Source organism: Onychostoma macrolepis, chromosome 15 (genome assembly GCF_012432095.1).
Source record: "Onychostoma macrolepis isolate SWU-2019 chromosome 15, ASM1243209v1, whole genome shotgun sequence".
Taxonomy (NCBI): domain Eukaryota; kingdom Metazoa; phylum Chordata; class Actinopteri; order Cypriniformes; family Cyprinidae; genus Onychostoma; species Onychostoma macrolepis.
Window position 1 is genome coordinate 13,918,592 of NC_081169.1, and position 20,172 is coordinate 13,938,763.

General features: G+C 36.4%; 2 protein-coding genes across 3 annotated transcripts in view; both read right to left on the reverse strand.

Annotated features, from left to right (window-relative positions):
• exoc3l2b (exocyst complex component 3-like 2b) overlaps positions 1–635 on the reverse strand; it is a 32,042-nt gene extending 31,407 nt beyond the window's left edge. Inside the window, exon 1 of the mRNA XM_058745212.1 lies at positions 487–635. The gene's annotated coding sequence lies outside the window, so the exon portion shown is untranslated. The remainder of the gene's footprint in view (positions 1–486) is intronic.
• A 1,756-nt stretch (positions 636–2,391) lies between these two features.
• Positions 2,392–19,487, reverse strand: ppp1r14ab (protein phosphatase 1, regulatory (inhibitor) subunit 14Ab). 2 transcript variants are annotated; one of them, XR_009266070.1, is made up of 5 exons: positions 19,162–19,487; positions 4,615–4,695; positions 4,281–4,313; positions 3,438–3,667; positions 2,392–3,002 (listed from the first exon to the last, which is right to left on the reverse strand). XR_009266070.1 is itself a non-coding variant. In XM_058744734.1 (4 exons), exons 1-4 carry the CDS (start codon positions 19,390–19,392, stop codon positions 3,533–3,535), a joined length of 480 nt encoding a protein of 159 aa, XP_058600717.1. In that variant the 5' UTR covers positions 19,393–19,487; the 3' UTR covers positions 2,392–3,532. The 2 variants fall into 2 exon arrangements, 1 of the variants encoding a protein (XP_058600717.1); XM_058744734.1 differs by having other exon boundaries at positions 2,392–3,667.
• Positions 19,488–20,172: the final 685 nt, after the last annotated feature.

Consider the following 20,172-nt stretch of genomic DNA (forward strand, 5'->3'; position numbering starts at 1 on the left):
GCGTTACCATCTTATGTTCAAAGTCAAATCTAGAAAAAGGTGAAACTAGGTGAAAACCAGCTGATTACAAAGTCTTCTATCCTTTATTTCTGTCCACTGATTTGAGACGAGATGTCCAGAGAAAGTGATTTATCTTAGGAATCAGTACCCGACACACGTGACCATCATAACATGGACCATGCTAAATAAATCAAGATGTATTCCAGCTTTTCAGTTTGGTTTGAGTGTATTAATACAAGAAGCATACAAAAAGTACGAAGGCTGAAGTATATTTGGCATTCATGTATATCATTGGCACTGGCACTTACACAACATCCACTCAGCTCACCAAGACACCAGAATAACCCTCTTTGCCCAGGAGAAACAGTTGAATCCCATGACATTTAAACTAACTTAGTACTAAACGAGCCTCCACTTGTCATTTTCATATTTTGAACCGTTAAAAACTCAGAAAGCCCTGTCGAACCAGAAAAACGTTCCTCTTACCTTGTTTGGCAGTGAAGCGATGGTAAATCCCTAAACGTCTCAGAGCAGGGACATCCCAGTGTCCCAGAGGTTTCGTATCTGTGTATGTGTTTGTGTCTTAGTTTGTCACTGTAAGTGTCCAACTCAGAGAGTAACTAACTCTACATGTGCTGTCGTCTGACTGAAAGCACGTCTGAAGCCCAGGACTAGCTATAGTCACTTCCTGAGCTGTTTTGGAGCGCAAAAGACGATGCTTTTTCCTCAGGAAGCCGGCCATCCCCTTTCCTTTCCACCAGCTCTGAGCTTCCCCCACCACCTCTTGGGCCTCTGGGATCATGGGCACTATGACTCCACTAATTGCTCTGGGAGGCGTAGATGCAGTACAGTATTTTTTGTTTATTTCTTTATTGACCGGCATGGATATGTGTGCTTATGACTAACATGATTGGCCATCACTGGTGTGTGGCGTGAGGGAAGTGGATCCAAGTGTGTAGGAGTCCACTGTCCCGCTCGGCTTTTGTCTAAAGCGTGTTTGTTGACGCTAAGGGTCCTAGCACATCTGAAGGTGTTTTCCCAACTGTGGGTTGAAATAAGCAGGGCAGACTGTGCCCGGGTCAATGAGTGCACCTGCGCCGTCTCTGCGTGGGGTAGTTTGTTTGTTTTCTTACAGCATTGTATTAGACCCACGGATCTATAGAGGCTTTGATCAGCACTGTGGTAATCAGTGCTATTTATGTTGTTTACATCATAGGAACAAGCATGACTTTGCTGCTTGAAAGAATTCGCACAGCTCTATCTGAAAAACAATGTTTCTTTTGGGTTCTTTTTTCCCTTTGTTGACAGGCCTCACCGCTGACATGGTGTGTTTCTGATATAGCGTGTGTTTACAAAACGTTAACTTTGTACAGAGTTTAAAACTGCCATTCATGTTTTTCCATCTTTCAACAAACAATATTGCTGATTGATTGACTGACTAGTTGTTTATGAAAGTTGAATAAGAGCTGCTGCTACTAACGACAATGTCTGTGAATAAAATAATTACAGTTAAGATTTTAAATGATAAAACATCTGCACTAATTTTTAATATTAAATGGTTTGTAAGTGAAGTGAAACACATTTATGCTACACACTTAACATATGGCTTGTATAACCAAAATAGCTTGAAGTAGATTATTGATATGCACAGAAGCATTACTGCCCTCTGCTGTCTTTTTCAGATTTTGTTTTACAGGATAGCTTTTTAGATAGATATATCCATAATTTATCCTGAAAATGTCTTAATTTATCCTAATATGTGACCCTGGACGACAAAACCAGTCTTAAGTGTCAATTTTTCGAAACTGAGATTTATACATCATCTGAAAGCTGAATAAACAGGCTTTGTTGTTTTGTTAGGATATGACAATATTTGGCTGAGATACAACTATTTGAAAATCTGGACTCTGAGGGTGCACAAAAATCAAAATATTGAGAAAAACGCCTTTAAAGTTGTCCAAATGAAGTTCTTAGCAATGCATATTACTAATCAAAAATTAAGTTTTGATACATTTACGGTAAGAAGTTTACAAAATATCTTCATGGAACATGATCTTTACTTAATATCCTAATGATTTTTGGCATAAAAGAAAAATTGATCATTTTGACCCATACAATGTATTTCTGGCTATTGCTACAAATATACCCCAGCGACTTAAGACTGGTTTTGTGGTCCAGGGTCACATATTGTTTTCACAGACTCATAAATCTGTCATTATTTACATTTGATTATGTGTATGAAAATTAAAAGGCAGAAAATCAAACCTGCAAAATCCCATACAAGCACAAAACTATTTGCATTTATGTACTTTAGTAAATATAATAATAATAATTAACTGAAGACATACAGTAGATTTAGTTTTATTTTATTTCACAAAGATATAACGGGCTATATACAGCATTATTTATTTCTGTGTTCTTTAGCTTGAGTGTTTTTGTTTCATTTAAAATGAAGGCATACCAAAAGATAAATAGCCCGTTATTATTTTGTTCAGTTTCATATCATTTTAAATATAAAATAAAACAAACAAGTGAAACAAGCAAGTAAAACTAAAAGCAGTAAAAAAAAAAATATTTAAAAAAGGGTAAGAAACATTTCTGGCAGTCTGCCACTGTACAAACAAACGGTGCATTATACAACCTAAAATACAGAGCTAGAAGAGAATCAACTCGAGAATTTCTTCAAAATATGGAGTCTTCTTCAAACATACAATAAATTTGACCAGCTTGAGTAATTCATATAGTAGCAGCAAACATATTAACTTATGATATCTCATGATTTTGTTACAAACCAGCCTTCATTTCTACTGGGAAAAAGCTTAAACTGTCAGTTTTAATGAAGCATATTAAAATCAGCACTGATATTCAAGACTTTTTTCTGAAAAATAATTTAATCCTACAATATCTAACCACAGACATAAACAACACAACAGTGAATTACTGTAGCTGATTTGAAATCTAAAAAGCACCTTGCCAAAAATCTTTGGTCCATTTGTGAAAATCTAAAAAAAACAAGAAATATTTAATGAAAAAAATCCTTAACATGTGTCAGTATTTCAAAGGAAAAACAATTTAAAATGGCTGCTATGCACTACAAATTGTTTTCTCAGGTGACCTAAAATTGTTTTTATTAAAGCCAAACAAGTTATGTAATATTATCGTATAATTCTGACTATAGTGGGTTATACCAATGAAAGCAATTTTAAGGGATCAGGTAGAAATGATTATATAAATCAACAAATACATGTTCATTGTGTGAAAGAACTTCTATTATAACAAACAAGACTTTCATTTATAATTGTTTAAAAATGTCTAAATTATAAAGAAACTTTTCACAGGTCCATGCAGTGGTCAGTCACTCAGTGTTTTACTTTGAGCTTCAGGCAAGATTTTTACATAAATATTTTTATAGGGTTTTTCTGTTTTTGTTTTCTTACTTTAAAAAATGAAGACAGCAGTATGCTGCTGATGCCTTGATGTGAAGTGGATTTGATACAGGAGGCTGAAGAGCTGTAGATGTTTGAGCAGATGCTCAGTGTCTCTCAGAGTCAGGAGAGCCCTGGCGATCAGGGAAGATGTGAAGCTGGGGATGTTCAATTCCATTGTTGTGGAGATCTTCTTGTTTCTGCAAACCATGAAGTTTATTCACCAGTTCTGTGATGAAGGCCTGATGAAGATGAGGAGAAAAGCACATCATCATAGAAGAATCTTTAAAGACATGATAAAATGTGTCAACAGTATCTGAATGAACACAACGCGACTTAGAGATAAGACCTGAATATCTTTTAAAAGTTTTAACTGGTCAATATCAACTTCTCCAATTTTGTCAACAGAGGGCAGCAGAGGATTTAAGCAGTGTTTGTAGTCCAGATGTGAAAGTTTTAGTTGGTTAGCATGGCCCATTTAGCCCCTGCTGGTGGTTGGTGTAACTACATCAATCTGGCTTTAGAAAGCATTCAGTAAAAAAATATTAAAATTTTTCCTAAATTTTCTGGGTGTTATCCCACAACACACACGTTTTGATAAAGAATTTTGTCTAATCGTTAACACTGTTAGTCACTATTTCCTGCAGTGTGACAGTGAGTCACTTTTATAACTCAAACACTTGCAAGGGTTATTTAGTTAAAGATAAAACATCAAAGCTATGTGCAGAAAAGGACAACACAAATTAATTTGAAATGAAAGATCATATTTATTTCCTATTGTGTGATAGAATTGTAACATATGAATAGCAGAAGGGAGGCAGAGAAAATGGGAGAGAACGAGGTAGGTAGACTTACTTCTGTGTTGTTAACGCAGGTATGAAGGATGTCCTACAAGAAATAAAAATCGAGAGATTTAATAACGACCGTGACAGATCTTGTCCCTGTTGAAAATGGATTTGAATGGTTTAATTGATTCTTTTATTGCAGTTTAAGGAATAGTTCATTAAATAATTTGTTCCAAAACCCTATGGATTTCTATCTTATGTGGAAAACAAATAAAGAAATTTAAAAGAAGTAATTGCTCATAAAAGTAGTTCATATGATTCACTTTTTTGGTGAACTGTTCCTTTAAACTAGTTAAATATACCACATACTGGTTTCTTCATCAGCAGTTTCAGAAAGCAGATACCTTAAGCTTCTGCGTCCTTTCTTCATCACTCTGTAGATCTAGTAGCTCATCAATGTTCACTTCCTCTGGCATATCCTCTTCCTGGGAGGAGAGAAACAGTCAGATTTAAGGCCTCTTCACACCACCAGGAAAAATGTTAGGCTGAAAGAAAATGCAATTTCACTTTCTGACAGTAGATGGCGCATCTAGAAATCAAGAAATAACCGCGCTCTGCAACTTTCAGTTTCTGACACCCTCTTATCATGGAAAAGAAAGTCAAACAGTATTTATAAGACAGCCATTTCTGAGAGCACTGGCAAATTACAGACCAAATTTTTCAGTTTATTTGTCTAAAATTTTAGAGAAGGTTGTATCTGCTAAATTGTGCTCCTTCCTGCAAAAAAAAAATATATCTATGAAGAATTTCAGTCAGGTTTCAGTCCTCATCATATCACAGAAACTGCACTCATTAAATTTACAAATGACTTGCTTCTTGCATCAGACCAAGGCTGCATTTCATTGCTAGTTTTACTTGATCTTAGTGCTAGGTTCAACGATGTAGATCATGATATACTCATAGATAGATTATAAAACTATATAGGTATTCAGGTACTATATAGGACAGGTTTTAAGATGGTTTAAATCCTACCTGTCTGACCGTTACCACTTATCTTACGTTAACGCCAGTAATGGAATACTGCAAGGATCTATCTTAGGCCCTCTGCTATTTAATACCCCTTGGTAATATTATTGGAAAATAGTAGAAAGATTAGTTTCCACTGTTATAGTTCACACATATCAATGACAGTGTTGTGGGAGAAGGAAAAAAAAAAAAAAAGAGTTATTGCTTAAGATCACTATCTATGGTTGTTGTAGGGGGAAGTCGTGGCCTAATGGTCAGAGAGTCTCATGTCCGGTAGGGATTGTAGGTGGGGGGAGTGAATGTACAGAGCTCTCTTCCACCTTCAACAACACAACTTGAGCAAGGCACCGAACCCCCAACTGCTACATGTCATTAACTAACTGCATGATTTGTACTACGCTATAACTGTACTTCTCTGCCATATGGACATCACTCTGACAAACTGTAGTCACCACTGATAAATTGCTCTTAATTGTAATGCAGAAACATTCTCTTTCTGTGAAGCTGCTTTGCAACATTGTGTATTATGAAAAGCACTGACTATACAAATAAACGTGAATTTAAAAAAAGGTTAATTGAATTTTCAGTTTCTCAAAGCATTAGATGCATGAAGCGGTGGTCACTTAAAACCCAGCAGCTTTATATTGGTGAACATTGCGAATTTGCATGTTAAAAGTTCCAATACAATCCGCTGTGAAATTTGTGTTGGGACATTTGTGTGTATGTGTAATATCCCTTATGTGAAATTCCCAAATTATGAAGACCGGAAATGCAAGCTCATATGAAGAAGTTTTGCATTTTGCTACTTTCCAAAGTTCAAGTTTGAATGCGTGTCTAACAGAAGATTAATACATCATAGTGTGACCACTTAGCTGAATTAAAAGAACACAAACTTTAAAGCCACAGGTTTGCGGCACTGCAGGAAGATGAGTGTATATTTTTTAATTGAATTTAAATATTACATTTTAAATATATTTTAATGTTGATTTTATTTATTTTTTAAAAAGACATCATAGAGCAGTGGTCTCAAACTCAATTCCTGGAGGACCACACTCTGCAGAGATTAGCTCCAACCAACTCCAACTCACACCTGCTTGGAAGTTTCTGGTAATCCTGAAGACCTTGATTAATTGGATCAGGTGTGTTTGATTAGGGTTGGAGCGAAACTGTGCAGAGCTGTGGCCCTCCAGGAATTGAGTTTGAGACAACTGCCATAGAGTATGATATCATATCTGTCACGAATCTGGTCTGCACTCCCGTTCATTCACCACTAGAGGTCACCCGCTCACCACATGGACTTTCACACCACACATCACATGGACTGCATTTCCCATCAGCCATCTCACCAATCACACGCACACAGCTGTCACCAATCACTCATTGCACTAATCACAGGCACACCTGATCACACAGCATCACTAATCACACACACACTATTTCAACCCTGGACATTCTCTCCCTCGTTGCCGAGTATTGTACGCATTATTGCTACAGAGCCCTATTAGCTTGCCTTGCCTTGCCCTGCCTTGCCTTGCCCCGCCCCCTGCCTGGACTATCGCTCACGTTTCGGTTTACCTCTCCTGTCTCGCCCCTATGGATACTGTTCGCCGATCGCCGACCCACGCTTGTCTCTGGTTACTCTTTGTCTCGTCCCTGTTATACCTGTTTGCCACTGTTTGACCCTGCCTGTTATGACCACGTCTCTTGCCAATAAAAGTCTGCAAATGGATCCGTACGCCTCTCGTCTCGTCAGCCCCGTAACAATATCACAACCATTTCATTGGCTGAAGAAATTTAACATGCTCAATGTCTAGTAGTGTAACCGACACTCATGGAATTTCGCCATACAAAGCTAAATGTGATTGCACTTTTAAAATGCATATGTTACTGAATTTTTGCACTAAAAATGTTTAATACAAAAAAAATTGTCTAATAATAATTATGAAAAAATGCTAAAATCTGAGTACATCATTAATGCATTAATTAATAAATCGTGTGAACAAAGCATTTACAATTGCACTTCATTCATGGCTTAATAAAAAAACTCACAACTGTTCCATACATTGCAAAAGGAAGAGCTGCATTAGATATGCACATTCAGATGTATTCTCTCTTGACTGCCCACCACATAAATCAATGAATCCCCTGCTAAGCTGTCTCTAAACATTAGAAATCATACTAAATGAGAACAGTGATGAAATCAGACGGTCCAAACAGCCTTGCAGAGCTCAAATCAAAGTATTGTCTCCTGCTCCGTTCAGCAGCTGTCAATCTAGGCCAGGCAGCTGTCACTCAGCACTAATCTATTGTATTACTCCCTTCCCTTTTAGTCAAACCACCTCAAATACACTTCCAGATAAACCAGACTACTTATTTACGATAATAAGTGTTGAAGGATATAATTCATATTTAATTAATGGCTTAATTCTGTATTGATTTTAAAATAGTAACTGCGGTGGAAAAATTATTTCCTCTAATAGGAAATGGTGTACCTGAAAAAAAAAATACAATCTATTATTTATGGTGCGAACCATAAATTTTCACTTCCCTTTCTATTGTGACTTGATGCCTTCGAAAATAGGCCAAAGTCAATTTTCATGTCCTTCCAGTAAATCATTTACCAAAACAAAATCAGCTTGAAACCTGCCACCCACCAGCAAAGCAGAATGAAAACAAAACAGCATATTGTCTAACCCTATTTAACAAAATGTTCAGAACAGGTTCAGATGATTCATGGAAAAGATCCGAATCAAGAGATTTCAGTTGTAAATCTCTTGGAGAAATTTAACTATAATGTGTCCATAATGTATAACAATGCTTCCTCTATCCCATGTTGTCCTCTCACACCAAAATCCACCAACACATTTGTCTAGAACGGCTGTATTCACTGATTTGTGCATATTTCTCTCCTGATTCAGAGGAATTTTTCACTGGAGAAAGCAATATTATGGATAGAGGACACGTATTTTAGCGGAAGAAATGGTTTGAAGTTAAAAACACCTTAATAATGAATTTGTATATTACAAACACACAGCTTTTCACTTTATATGACATTAATGGACTGAAGTTGTATGGATTACTTGTGGTGTTTTTATCAGCTGTTTGGGCTCTCATTCTGACGGCACCCATTCACTGCAGAGGATCCACTGGTGTACAAGTACAAACTCATCTACATTTTGGATTAGCAAATTTTAATTTTTGGGTGAACTATTCCTTTAAGGATGAATTATTGCATTAATTGATTTGTATCATGAACATACTAAGATACAACTAGCTCACAACATAGTATAGAATGTGGTGGGATTCAGTCTAACTTAAAGGAGACATATTATACCCCTTTTTACAATATGTAATATAAGTCTCAGGTGTCCTCAGAATGTATCTGTGAAGTTTCAGCTCAAAATACCCTACAGATCTTTTACTATATAATTTTGAAAATGCCTATTTTAACTGGAAGCAGAAACATGCTGTATTAGAGCATGTCTCTTTAAATGCAAATGAGCTGCTTCTCCCCCTTCCCTTTTCCAGAATAGAGCCATTACAGATCATACCTGCTAAAAAACATACATTTTGGCTCTGATTATCATGTTTATCGCCCTGAAATCATGCGATTTAAACCATATTAGTTTAAACTTCTTATATACGGTTTTCTGAGTGTACACATCCGGAGCACACGTACAGAAAGAGGCTTTCAAAGCCAAACTAAGTTCTCATTCACACACAAGTTTACGTTAAAAACACACATGAGTTGTGTCGGTTATGTCTGTGAAGGTAAACAGCTGGGAAATAAATCGCATATTTATTTTAGATCTGAGTGGCAGCAGCAATATACAGTAAATAAATCAATACATCCACTGCTCTGTTGTCTCCTCTGAGGCTGGGACTCTAAATAGTGTTTTGTGCTCGTCTGTGCAGCCGAAAGCAGAACAGTTAGCATGTTTTGCTCAAACTTTCACCATGGCATTAGAACTGGTATACCGTTGTCACTTGCGAAATTAAAATGACGGCCCCGTGGGTGGAAATTTACAGATTAAGGGGCGGTAATATTATAATCCCTTTGCAACATCACTAAGGGAGCGAAATCACACTCGCTCGTTTTTTCAGACGCTTGCAGAAAAAGGCTTACCAAAACAAATTTACATGGTTAATTTTTTTCACGCTTCTTTGGTTGGTAGATGCACCGGGGACCTGATTATAGCACTTAAAACCTTGAAAAGTCCGATTTTCATGATATGTCACCTTTAATATGTTAACACCAAGTACTGCAACTACGTTAACTTGATTACCAAAGCTCCAAATTGCCATCAGTATGGTGTACATCTATCTACACAGCAGGTTAAGAGCTGGTCATGCAAGCCAGTGTGTTTCCTGATAAGGTTACGGATAACAACAGGGAACAGGGTTGGCGTGGGAGAACTTTCAAAATCCTGAAACTAACACCACCGTTGAAAGGTCAATCAGAGAAAGATCCAAGCTAAAAGCCCTACCAGGGCATCAGTGACCTTTCTTTTAACTCCAAATGCCACTGAAATGCTGAGAAACAAACATAACCCTTCACATGCTGAACGTACAGAGCAAACCTTTAGTAATTGAAAGTTTGTGCCTTTGCTTTAGATTCATTGCTGAGCAGAGAAGCTCTGCACACAATAGAAAACTGAAAATTATTGTACCAAATATCTTGAGATATTTATGTGTAAATATTCATGTAACTTTTGGTTTATTTAAAGCTTGTGACACATTTTGGTTTGTCACTGTAGTAAATTTCGCAAAAAACTCAAAGTATTTCCTCTGATGAAACGAGTTCTTTCACCTTTTACTGCATGAATGAGTGCTGAGTGAATCACTCCAACTGGTTTACCATCAGCCGGTCCCCTGGGCTGTGATTCAGTCTCTATTAATTCCAGGCCAGTAGCTAATGGGTAAGAGTGTGTTTTTTCCTTCCTGCACTTTTTGAGTTAGGCTGTTTCTTTTCTTCTGAGTTTGCATGTCTTATAAACAGCTGTGACCCCAATTCAAATGCCCATCTCCTGTGGCTTTCTGCAAGTATTTATATTTAGGATCAAAGACTGTGAATGTGAGAATTTGTCAAGACAACTAGTCTGACAAGTAAGGCAAGTCTTTTTTAATGTATCACCAGTGTTTGCTAAGGCAAGCATGACAATTGTTATTGCTCATTCCTAGGGCTAAAGATTTTAACAAACTCATAACCCTATGTATTAAACTTCGCCATGTACTGTGACTGTTAGAGCTACAATTTTGTCCATGCAATGAAGTCAGCAAGGTCTAATGTCATTTTGGGACCCAATGACTTCAGCGTCACCACCACCGCGCTCCTAACAACTGTTTCAAACTTATTTTTAACATGTTTAGTGAAGGATTTACTCTGTATATGAATTTTAATCCTCGCTACATGAACCGTTTCATATAAACTGGAATAAATACAAAACTAGAGACAAACTAAAACTGAAATGAGACATTAGTAATAAATAGTATAGTGAATAAATGAAATAATTTATTCACTATACTATTTAAAGCACGTATTTCTGTACATTTCGAAATAAGGTGCATTAAAAGTGAATAAATCCTTGATTAATATGAATATTTTAATTAAAAACGTATCCCCGCGTATTTAATCTTTTAAATAACAGCAGAGTGAGCGAGTTTTTGGATATGGTAAGATTAAACTTATTTTAGTGAACAAAGTACCACATTTCAGCTATCGTTTTGTTAGGGTGGATACACAAAATGTTATTTTATCCTTGCTTCTAGGAAATCCTTAATCTATATGCTTTCTAACAGCTTCATGTTGCCTTAAACATTTAATTTTAACGTGGCTTTAAGCACTATGCATCATTAAAGTTTAACTTTAACCACGTAAAGCCGGTAAATGTGGTGTTTACATGTAATATGAGGGTCCGTGTACCTTCGGATAATTCGTTTTTTTATTTAATATTGAAATCTGAAAAATGAAAAAAACGCCACATTTTCGTTTTCATTTGTTCAAACAAAACGAAAAATCAAGAATTCGGCTTCAGTTTTCGTTTTACTTTCAGGGACAGAAAAGGGATAAACTACTTGAATATTCGATCTCTACAAGTGGGCGGAGTGAAACGCCCCTCTCCGCTGATTGGTCAACCAAACATTACAACATAATAATAGTCCTTAAAAATAATAATAATAGTCCTCTGCTTCTACAGATTCTTAACATGTTTATTTCTGCTACATTTGGTCTCTTTCTCTTCATCAAACAGCCAGATTAACCAATGGCTTGACACAAACCGTGCGAGGCAGAACCTTTCAGTCCTCTGGCACACCGCCTGTTTTATTATATAGCCACCTATCAAAATTTGTGTGGCAAAGCCGCGACGCACTGCAGCGCGGGGAAAATGTATTGTAGTGAAGCGCAGACCAGTATCAATGTATGTGAACGTACACAGAGTCATAACTTTTGTTTTAGACAATACGCTACGTTTTGGACAATGGAGGAACCTAAATAATATGACAGATATGACAAGATATGACTTTGTGTAATTTACCTTCACATCACATCTATTAGCTATTTTTCTATTTTGAGTTTTATTCACAGAGCACTTTATAGCAAATCATATTGTTATCCCACTGGCATGGGACTATTTGTTCCTCCATGGTGCTGTTTTAGTGAAATGTGAATTTGACGTCATGATTTGAAGGTGAACTCGGTGCTCACACCTCATGTTTGCGGCTAAATGCAAATTATCATAATTGACGGACAGCTATGCCCTGAAAAGACATCAGCACTCCGGCTGTTGATGTTAATAACGTGTTTTAATGTCGGTAATAATTTCACCACCATCAACGCATCTAATATTCTCTCTGAGTTTCCATGTTCCCTTACTAAAATTAGCCATGGTTTTAACACGAATAAATACATTTATAGTGGTCTGCGCTAATACAATCTCCGCGCTGCAGTGCGTTGTATGGGAAGCCAAACAACCAAAAAATTGAATTTGAAAATCTGGAATCTGATGGTGCAAAAAAAAAAAAAAAAATCTAAATATTGAGAAAATCGCTTTTGTCCAAATGAAGTTCTTAGCATATATTACTAATCAAAATTAAGTTTTGATTTATTTGGGGATTTACAAAATATCTTCATGGATGATCTTTACTTACAGTAATATCCTAATGATTTTTGGAATAAAAGAAAAATTGACAATTTTGACCCATACAATGTTGGCTATTGCTGCAAACATACCCTTGCTTTTTGTGGTCCAGGGAATTTTTTATTTTATTTTATTTTTTTTGGTCTCTAAAGACCAGGGAACATCCAAGGTAATGTTCTTTAACTTTAACAGTGCAATTTTATATAATGGCTACGTTTGTCAGGCTTTTCACGCTACATATTAAATAAATAAATAAATAAAATTTAATTAATTGATTTAAAACAAACTCTTTTCAAAATTGTAAATTGTATGTAAATTCAATATGATGTATTTTGAATTTTGCACTGCATTTATTTTAGGGTTATTAACTTAATACTGATCTTCATTATGTTAACGTGCAGGAAAAATATGAACTTCTTATGTTCGCTGCGCTGTCAGTTCGGTGGCGCTAGCAAACACGTCCTCCCTGCGCTGTAGAGTCGGTCGTGCCGCTCGGTCCATTGAGCCTATGACAGGACAGCGCGCAAACTCTTTAATATCGCACTGTTTCTCCCACTTTTGGGTTGTTTGGCTTCCCATACGTTGCGCAGTTTTGCCACACAGATTTTAATAGGTGCCCTACTAAAAAAACAAAAACAATAGAAGCCCATTAGAAACCATCACAGAAATTCCAGTGGTTTACATTAAAATACCATTATGAACCATTAGCTTTTTCCAGTAAAACCATTACAAAATTCCTTTTTGTAGTGTGTTTTGGGCATTTTCAATAGGATTTAACATCCCACCAATAGAATCTATCACATACCAGTAGACACCACTATAGTTTCCATTAACACCAATACAATTCCCATCATAACCATTAAATCCATTACATTTTCTATTGTGTTTTGGGCAGGGTTCTATTGTTTTTTTCAGCAGGGTGGTTAGCTATAATAAATCAGGCGGCCGTGCCAAAGATGTAGGCTAGTAGGTAGTTGTGTGTGCAGGTACGAATTAAATTAATATTTATGAGATTTCAGGGGTAGGTTGCAGAATTTAAGCCTACACAAAAGAAATCTCTGTCTAGGCTCTGCCTCGGTATTGTTTGTGTCAAGCCATTCCTTAATCTGGCTGTTTGTTGAAGAGAAAGAGATCAAATGTAGTAGAAATAAACACTTTAAGAATACATAGTAGCGGAGGACTTTTATTATGTTTTTATGACTATTATTATGTTGTAATGTTTGGTAGACCAATCAGCGGAGAGGGGCGTTTCACTCCGCCCACTTGTAGAGATCGAATATTCAAGTAGTTTATCCCTTTTCTGTCCCTGAAAGTAAAAACGAAAAATGAAGCCGAATTCTTGATTTTTCGTTTTGTTTGAACAAATGAAAACGAAAAAGGTGGCGTTTTTTCATTTTCAGATTTCAATATTAAATCAAAAAACGAATTATCCGAAGGTACACGGACCTATGAGTTTACCTTATAGTACGAACCCAGAGTCTCTGTATCAGTAGGAAAGCGATAAAACGAGCTTCTTCCATCCGAAGACTTGTTGCATTTCGGGGCAAAGCAAAAAAAACACATTGTCGAACAAAAATATAAAATGCGGGAAACTACTCATTGGTTATTCTAAAATTAATTGTATTACAAATTATACAACAATTGGAAAATACTAAATTGATAAACTGTTCGGCGTGATGACGTTGAATGTCTCCGACAGCGCCTGTAGTCCCATTTAGCAACTTGTTAGCAACCGTCTTTTTTAAGAAACGTAACAGTTTAAAAAAAAATCACAAGTGGGGTGTAACAGGTGTGTTTTATGTCGTAGAATAAAACGTGAAAGTATCTTGAGCTTGTGTGAACCACGGACCTTATTTAAGGGATTTAATCAAAATCCCATTAAAAAAACCCATTGACTCTGGGACGATGGAACCGGAAGTGCTAAAATGCAGTCGCTTCCGGGTTTTCGCATACAAAGTGACATCATAGTTCCCCCACTCTATTTCTAAGGGGAACTCAAGATGATTTAAAGGGATAGTTCACCCAAAAAATTTGAACATTTTGTCATCATTTACTCACTCTCATGTTGTTCCAAACTTGTATGAGTTTCTTTATTCTGTTTAAAACAAACAAAGATATTTTGAAGAACGTTGATAACCGAAAAGTTGCTGGTAGCCATTGACTTCCATAGTATTTTATGATATAGATATCAATGGCTAACGGCAACTGGCAACTTCAGGGTGAGTAAATGACAGGATTTCCTTTTAAAAGGAACTATCCCTTTAAAAATTATTCAAAATAAACCAAAATTAATAAAAAGCAATAGAATGAGCTAAAACATCAAAAAATCAAGATTTTATTTTACCCCCTCAGCCAGTGTAAGAAAAAACCTATGAGGTAGCCTAATTTTGAAAGTGTGGTGCCTAGTATAAAATTATAAAATATTATAACCCTAAGGGCATTTTCTAAAAAATCTAGTATAAATGCATATACATTCTATAGATAATCTCTGATGGAGGACTGCACTGGCACCTCGGTGCCTCTCATGTCAGCTCAATCCAACCAGAGTAAAATGTCAGATCTTTTGTACATCATCTGCCCTTAGGACTTCATAAACTGTGATGTAACAGTACGCCGTTCCACATTAAATGCAAAAGTGCATGTGAGATCAACACAGGCTGACATGGTTTAGTCTAACTAATTACATTACATGCCTTTGATGGAATTGTTAGCATTTATCCACAAGAAAAACCTGTTTCACAAGAAACCATTTTGTTATTCTTCAAATATCTGTGTATGCAGAATAAATGATTTAATGCAGCCTGTGTTTATTAGTGACCTCTTTACAAGCTGACCATATTAGGAACAAGAACTCATATACAGGTCAACTCTGAAATGTAATATTGTTTATAAACATTCTAAATGTGGATTTGTTTTACTTGGTCCTTGTGATGCTGATATACGCACTTTGGCTGAATCCATCCAGGTGCATTCAGTTTCTGATCATCATTCCCACGGGAATGGAGCTAGCATACAAACGCAGACGTTAATGCATTACCACTTCTCAAACTGAACTGATAATGTAGGCTACATCAAAACAGAAAATTCCTTCTGTGCATTAAACAAGTAACATTTGTGTCCTTTATTGTGAATAACACAATAAATTCCAGCTAATTCTAGCTAGCTAATGCTAAACATCTCAACTGGAGTTACATTAAGATCAAATGGTGACCCAACATTGTACCAACCAGTACTTAATGCAGTCTGGGTTTTCTTTTCCTTCCATTTCAAAGTGCACAACCATGTTAGCATGTGCCTAATTTGGCTATTTTATACCAAGTGACACATTCATTTGCATCAAAATCCCACAGATTATGAGTGAATACATAACCCATGGCATCTACAACAAGATATATGAGCAGTGGTTTCTTCTTTCCTTTCAAAAGTTGAACAGCCTGTTTATTTAGCTACCTCAACCATGCATGATTGCATTTCACAAAACCTCTCCATGTTATTTTTAGCATTTAGCTTTGTTTTATCCATAAAACTATCAGAAAAGACTTATTTAGTACAATTGCTGTTAACTATTACTCATTTTTTGGATTACGTGTCAAATCTGTAGTACAAAGTTTCGTGACTCTAGGTTTGGCCTACTGACGTGGAATAAAAGATGAACCGGCCTCTGGATTACAAATAAACATGAATCTGTCCAATACAGGACTCTAATCTAGGCTTTTTTATTAAGTTTTGATAGAGCAGAGGACTAATGGTCCTGGTTAATGGGGCTTGTGATGCCCTGTCCGTGGACCAGTTGGTAGCGGGTAGTCGTTTTCCGGGATGGGGGTGGAGGACAGTTGCAGGAGGGCTTTCTTTGTGTGATACAGTGACATATGGGGTCTTCATTTCTACAGCCCCCATCCCCCTTACTCATAAGAAACACCCCATGAGACAAATATACCATCAATCAATCCCAGGACCATAAGAGCAGGATGTAGTTGGGCCTGCTGCCGACAGGAAATGAAGGGGGGGATCTGATTACAGCCTCAGTGGGGGCTGTTTCTTTTTAGCACCAACATCACATCATAAAGATGACAAAAAGATGACTGTTGGGATTCGTCCAGTCATCATGTACTCTTAAAGAACTGGTAAAAGTTGTCACTGTGGTGGTACCCTTTCAAAAGGTACCAATATGTAGCATTTAGATACAAATATGTACACTTTAGGAGCTAATATGTACCTTTAAGGTACTATTACACATCCTTTAGGGGTAAATATGGTACAAAGATGTACCTTTTAAAAGGATAGCATCCTAGTGACAGCTTTATTTCTGAGGTTGAGTGATATTGTGCCATACTAGTGTGTACAATTTACATGGTACTTCTTAATGCTACATTTTAACAAATGTAAAAAAAAAAAAAAAAAAATTTAAATAATGAAAATTATTGTTGAAGTTGTAAATAAAACAGATTATTAGAGTAGCAATTACAATAAAATAATATTTGATGTTAATACTTCATGTTTGTCACATAAATGACATTTTATTCAGTCCTTGCTGTTTCTTATTTCAATGTACAATTTAAAGTAGACAGTGCAAAAGGAGCTAGACCCTGTTTTTTAAAAAAAAAAAAGGATTTACATGACAAAAAATATTTAAATAAAATATGCTACTTTAATTAGTAACAGGCAAATTTGGAAATATACAGGTTGTGAAACATACTGCTGAAAACCGCTAATTATAGATGTTGAAACTAAATGTGTTGCAACACCCCTCGATCTCCCCTACAAAATTGCATAATTATCGTGGCAGGATGCCATGTACGTTCCAGTGTCAGAGCTCAAGCATCTCCCTCCTCACATCCACCATCACAAACCCCAGTGACTGTGAATGTTTACTGTTTTCCAGACGCCTGCTGGCATCCCAGAGCTCTCCATGTAAGGCAGCAGGCGCACCAACAAGTCTTGACCGCATCTTTAAACATTTAAGGTCGACCCCCTGATCTTGTTGCTCATGGGAACTGGACCCTCTGAGGAGAAAAATCCCCTCTGTCCTAAAATACCTCAAGACACAGGAATGTAAACTAATTAGATTAGAATTGTTAGCATGTAAGACATGTTTACTTGTCTTAGTTTTTCAAGCCTCACAGGAGAACAGGACAAATAGCCTGATGTAGGTTAACTCAGCAGCGCTAATGTATAAAGACCATCAAATCATATCAAAGTTTGAGGTAAAAATCTTCACAACTTATAATACATAATTCATTTAGGTATTACTACCCTTGTATGGTAGTTATGACACTACAAGGTTTTAAATAATTTAATAGTGATATTTCTGCTAATATTCATTTTCCATCCTACTGATGGAAAAATAAGAAAAAAAAGATAACACTTTACTTAAAGCCTTCATGTATAATGCATTATAAAAGTAGTTTTAATGCATTAATTATGACTTGTAATACATCTTATAATGCATTGTACAATCTCATGAATATTTGTAACCACAGTTAATACATTATAACACTTATCAATTCATTGTTGCACTTTGCATTTTTAATTCAGTTATAATTATTTAGGACAAGATAGAATGTATTACAATGCACATTATGAATAATGCATTATACCCTTTAATAAACCTTTATAATGCATTGTACATAAAGGCTTTGAGTAAAGTGCTACCGGAAAAAAAAAGAAAAAGTGATTTAAAAAAAGTACAGAGTTCCCATCCTGTAACTTTGTAAAAAAGTTGAAATGTCATATTAGTAAGGAGGAGTTATGATGGTAACAAAATGGACATGTAACCTCTCTCTCTCTCTCTGTGTGTGTCTATAAATATGTATACTGTAAATAAGAGTTCAGATGCAATGCAAAAGCCTCTAAGTGTCGTCTGAAATTTTCTTCTATAATGAGCATTTTTCTCAGGCTCCTACATTTATGTTCAGTTATTTCACTTTAATGGCAATGAAAAGAACCTATTCATTGCCATTAAAGTAAAATTACTGAACCTACATATGAAAGCCTGATAAAAATGCTCAGTTTAGAAGAAAATTTTAGATGAAAGAGACTGAGAGAGAGACAGAGAGAGAGTATAAATACAAAATACTAGCTTGTATAACACACACATATATATATATATAAACACACACAAAATGTGCACGTGTAGCCTAAATACAGGGAAAAAAACTAAAACTAAACTAAAATGCATTGCTATAAAAATAAATTCTATATATAACAATATATAACAATATATATATATATAAACGCTATAATAACACATAGTAAAAATTGGTGTCAGCTTGTCATTGTTTACACAGATATTCATGTAGGACACAAAAGGCTGTCGTTTCGTGGAATGACCCAAGAAAAGGTTCACGCCCTTTATGAATAAACGTGCGGAATAATCACTGCTTTGCACATCAGAAGGGACTCAATCGAACATTATTTCGAAACTTATTTGTGGAATGAAAATCCTTTTATCGCATTTTCCCATCTTTGCCATCAGGCATTTTACATTCCATTCTGAATTCAAATGGTGTGACACCTGCTACACAATTTGGGACACGTAGACTAGGTGCACATTTCCACGTGGATAGTGATGATTTTAAATCTTCCTCCCACTGAGAGAAACTTCATTATTATTGCGTCTTACCAATTAATGAATTCCACTGACATATATTCAGCAATCAAGAAGAGATTTATCAGCAATGTCTTTGCTGCGTCATTAAATATTAACAGAAATTATTTGAAATTCTTTTCATTTATTACATTTTATTGTACTCGTGTAATATTATTCTTTGTTACAAGAGGACTTACCCTTCCCAAATACAGCTCGTCAAGTCCACAATCTATCCACTTTTCCACATCCAGGCGCCTCTGGAGTTCCTTTCTGTTATATTTTACGGTGACTCGTGCTTGTCTCTTCTGCACGCTCAGTCCAGCTTCCCGGCTGGTACCACGGTTCGGTGAGTGGATCTTATTGTTATAACGCCTCCCCACCCGATTCGCAGCCATCTCCAGACTGACCCTCCGGATGGACACTTGCATACAAATAATTGATCAGGAGTCTGGCGGAGTAGGTGCGCTGCTCCAGCACGAGGGAGCGCTGACACCTCCAGAGCGCGCCGGGCCGCAGGGTCCTAGCGCTGCGAGGTTACAGCCTTACGAACGCTCTCGCTTGGGGTCTGGCGACCACCAGAAGCCCGCAAGGCGGTGCTAATAGTTAGTACAAAAAAACAAAAACAAAAAAGTTTGATGAAAATTTTACTTGGAGGCCAAACAACTGAAAAAAACATCACAGTGATCCAAAATAACGCCAGTCCATCAATTTGTAAAGTGAAAAGCTGCACCTTTATAATAAAGAAATCCATCAATAAGGCATTTTAACATTAAACTGTTGCTTTCGGCCAAAATACCAGTCCCTGATCAATAATAACATTTCTTGCAGTGAAGGTCACCCCCTGTTGTTCTCTTACATCAAAACCCAATGACATATTTAGAACTATTTTGGACTTTTTTCACTTGCAAACAGTGCTTCATCTGTGCATATTTCTCTCCTGATTCAGGCAAGACTACTTTTTCAATTGTGAAAGCAAGATGGACTCGCTTAAAGTCCAAATGACTTATAGATGTATTTGTTTCTTACAAACACGCAGCTTCTCTTTACTTTTTCTCTTTACTAGTCATGGCTAAATGGTTAGAATGTCGGACTTGTAACCTAAAGGTCACGGGTTTGAGTCTCAGTACCCAGCAGGGATTGTAGGTGGGAGGAGTGAATATACAGCGCTCTCTTCCAACTTCGATGAGCAAGGCACCGAACCCACAACT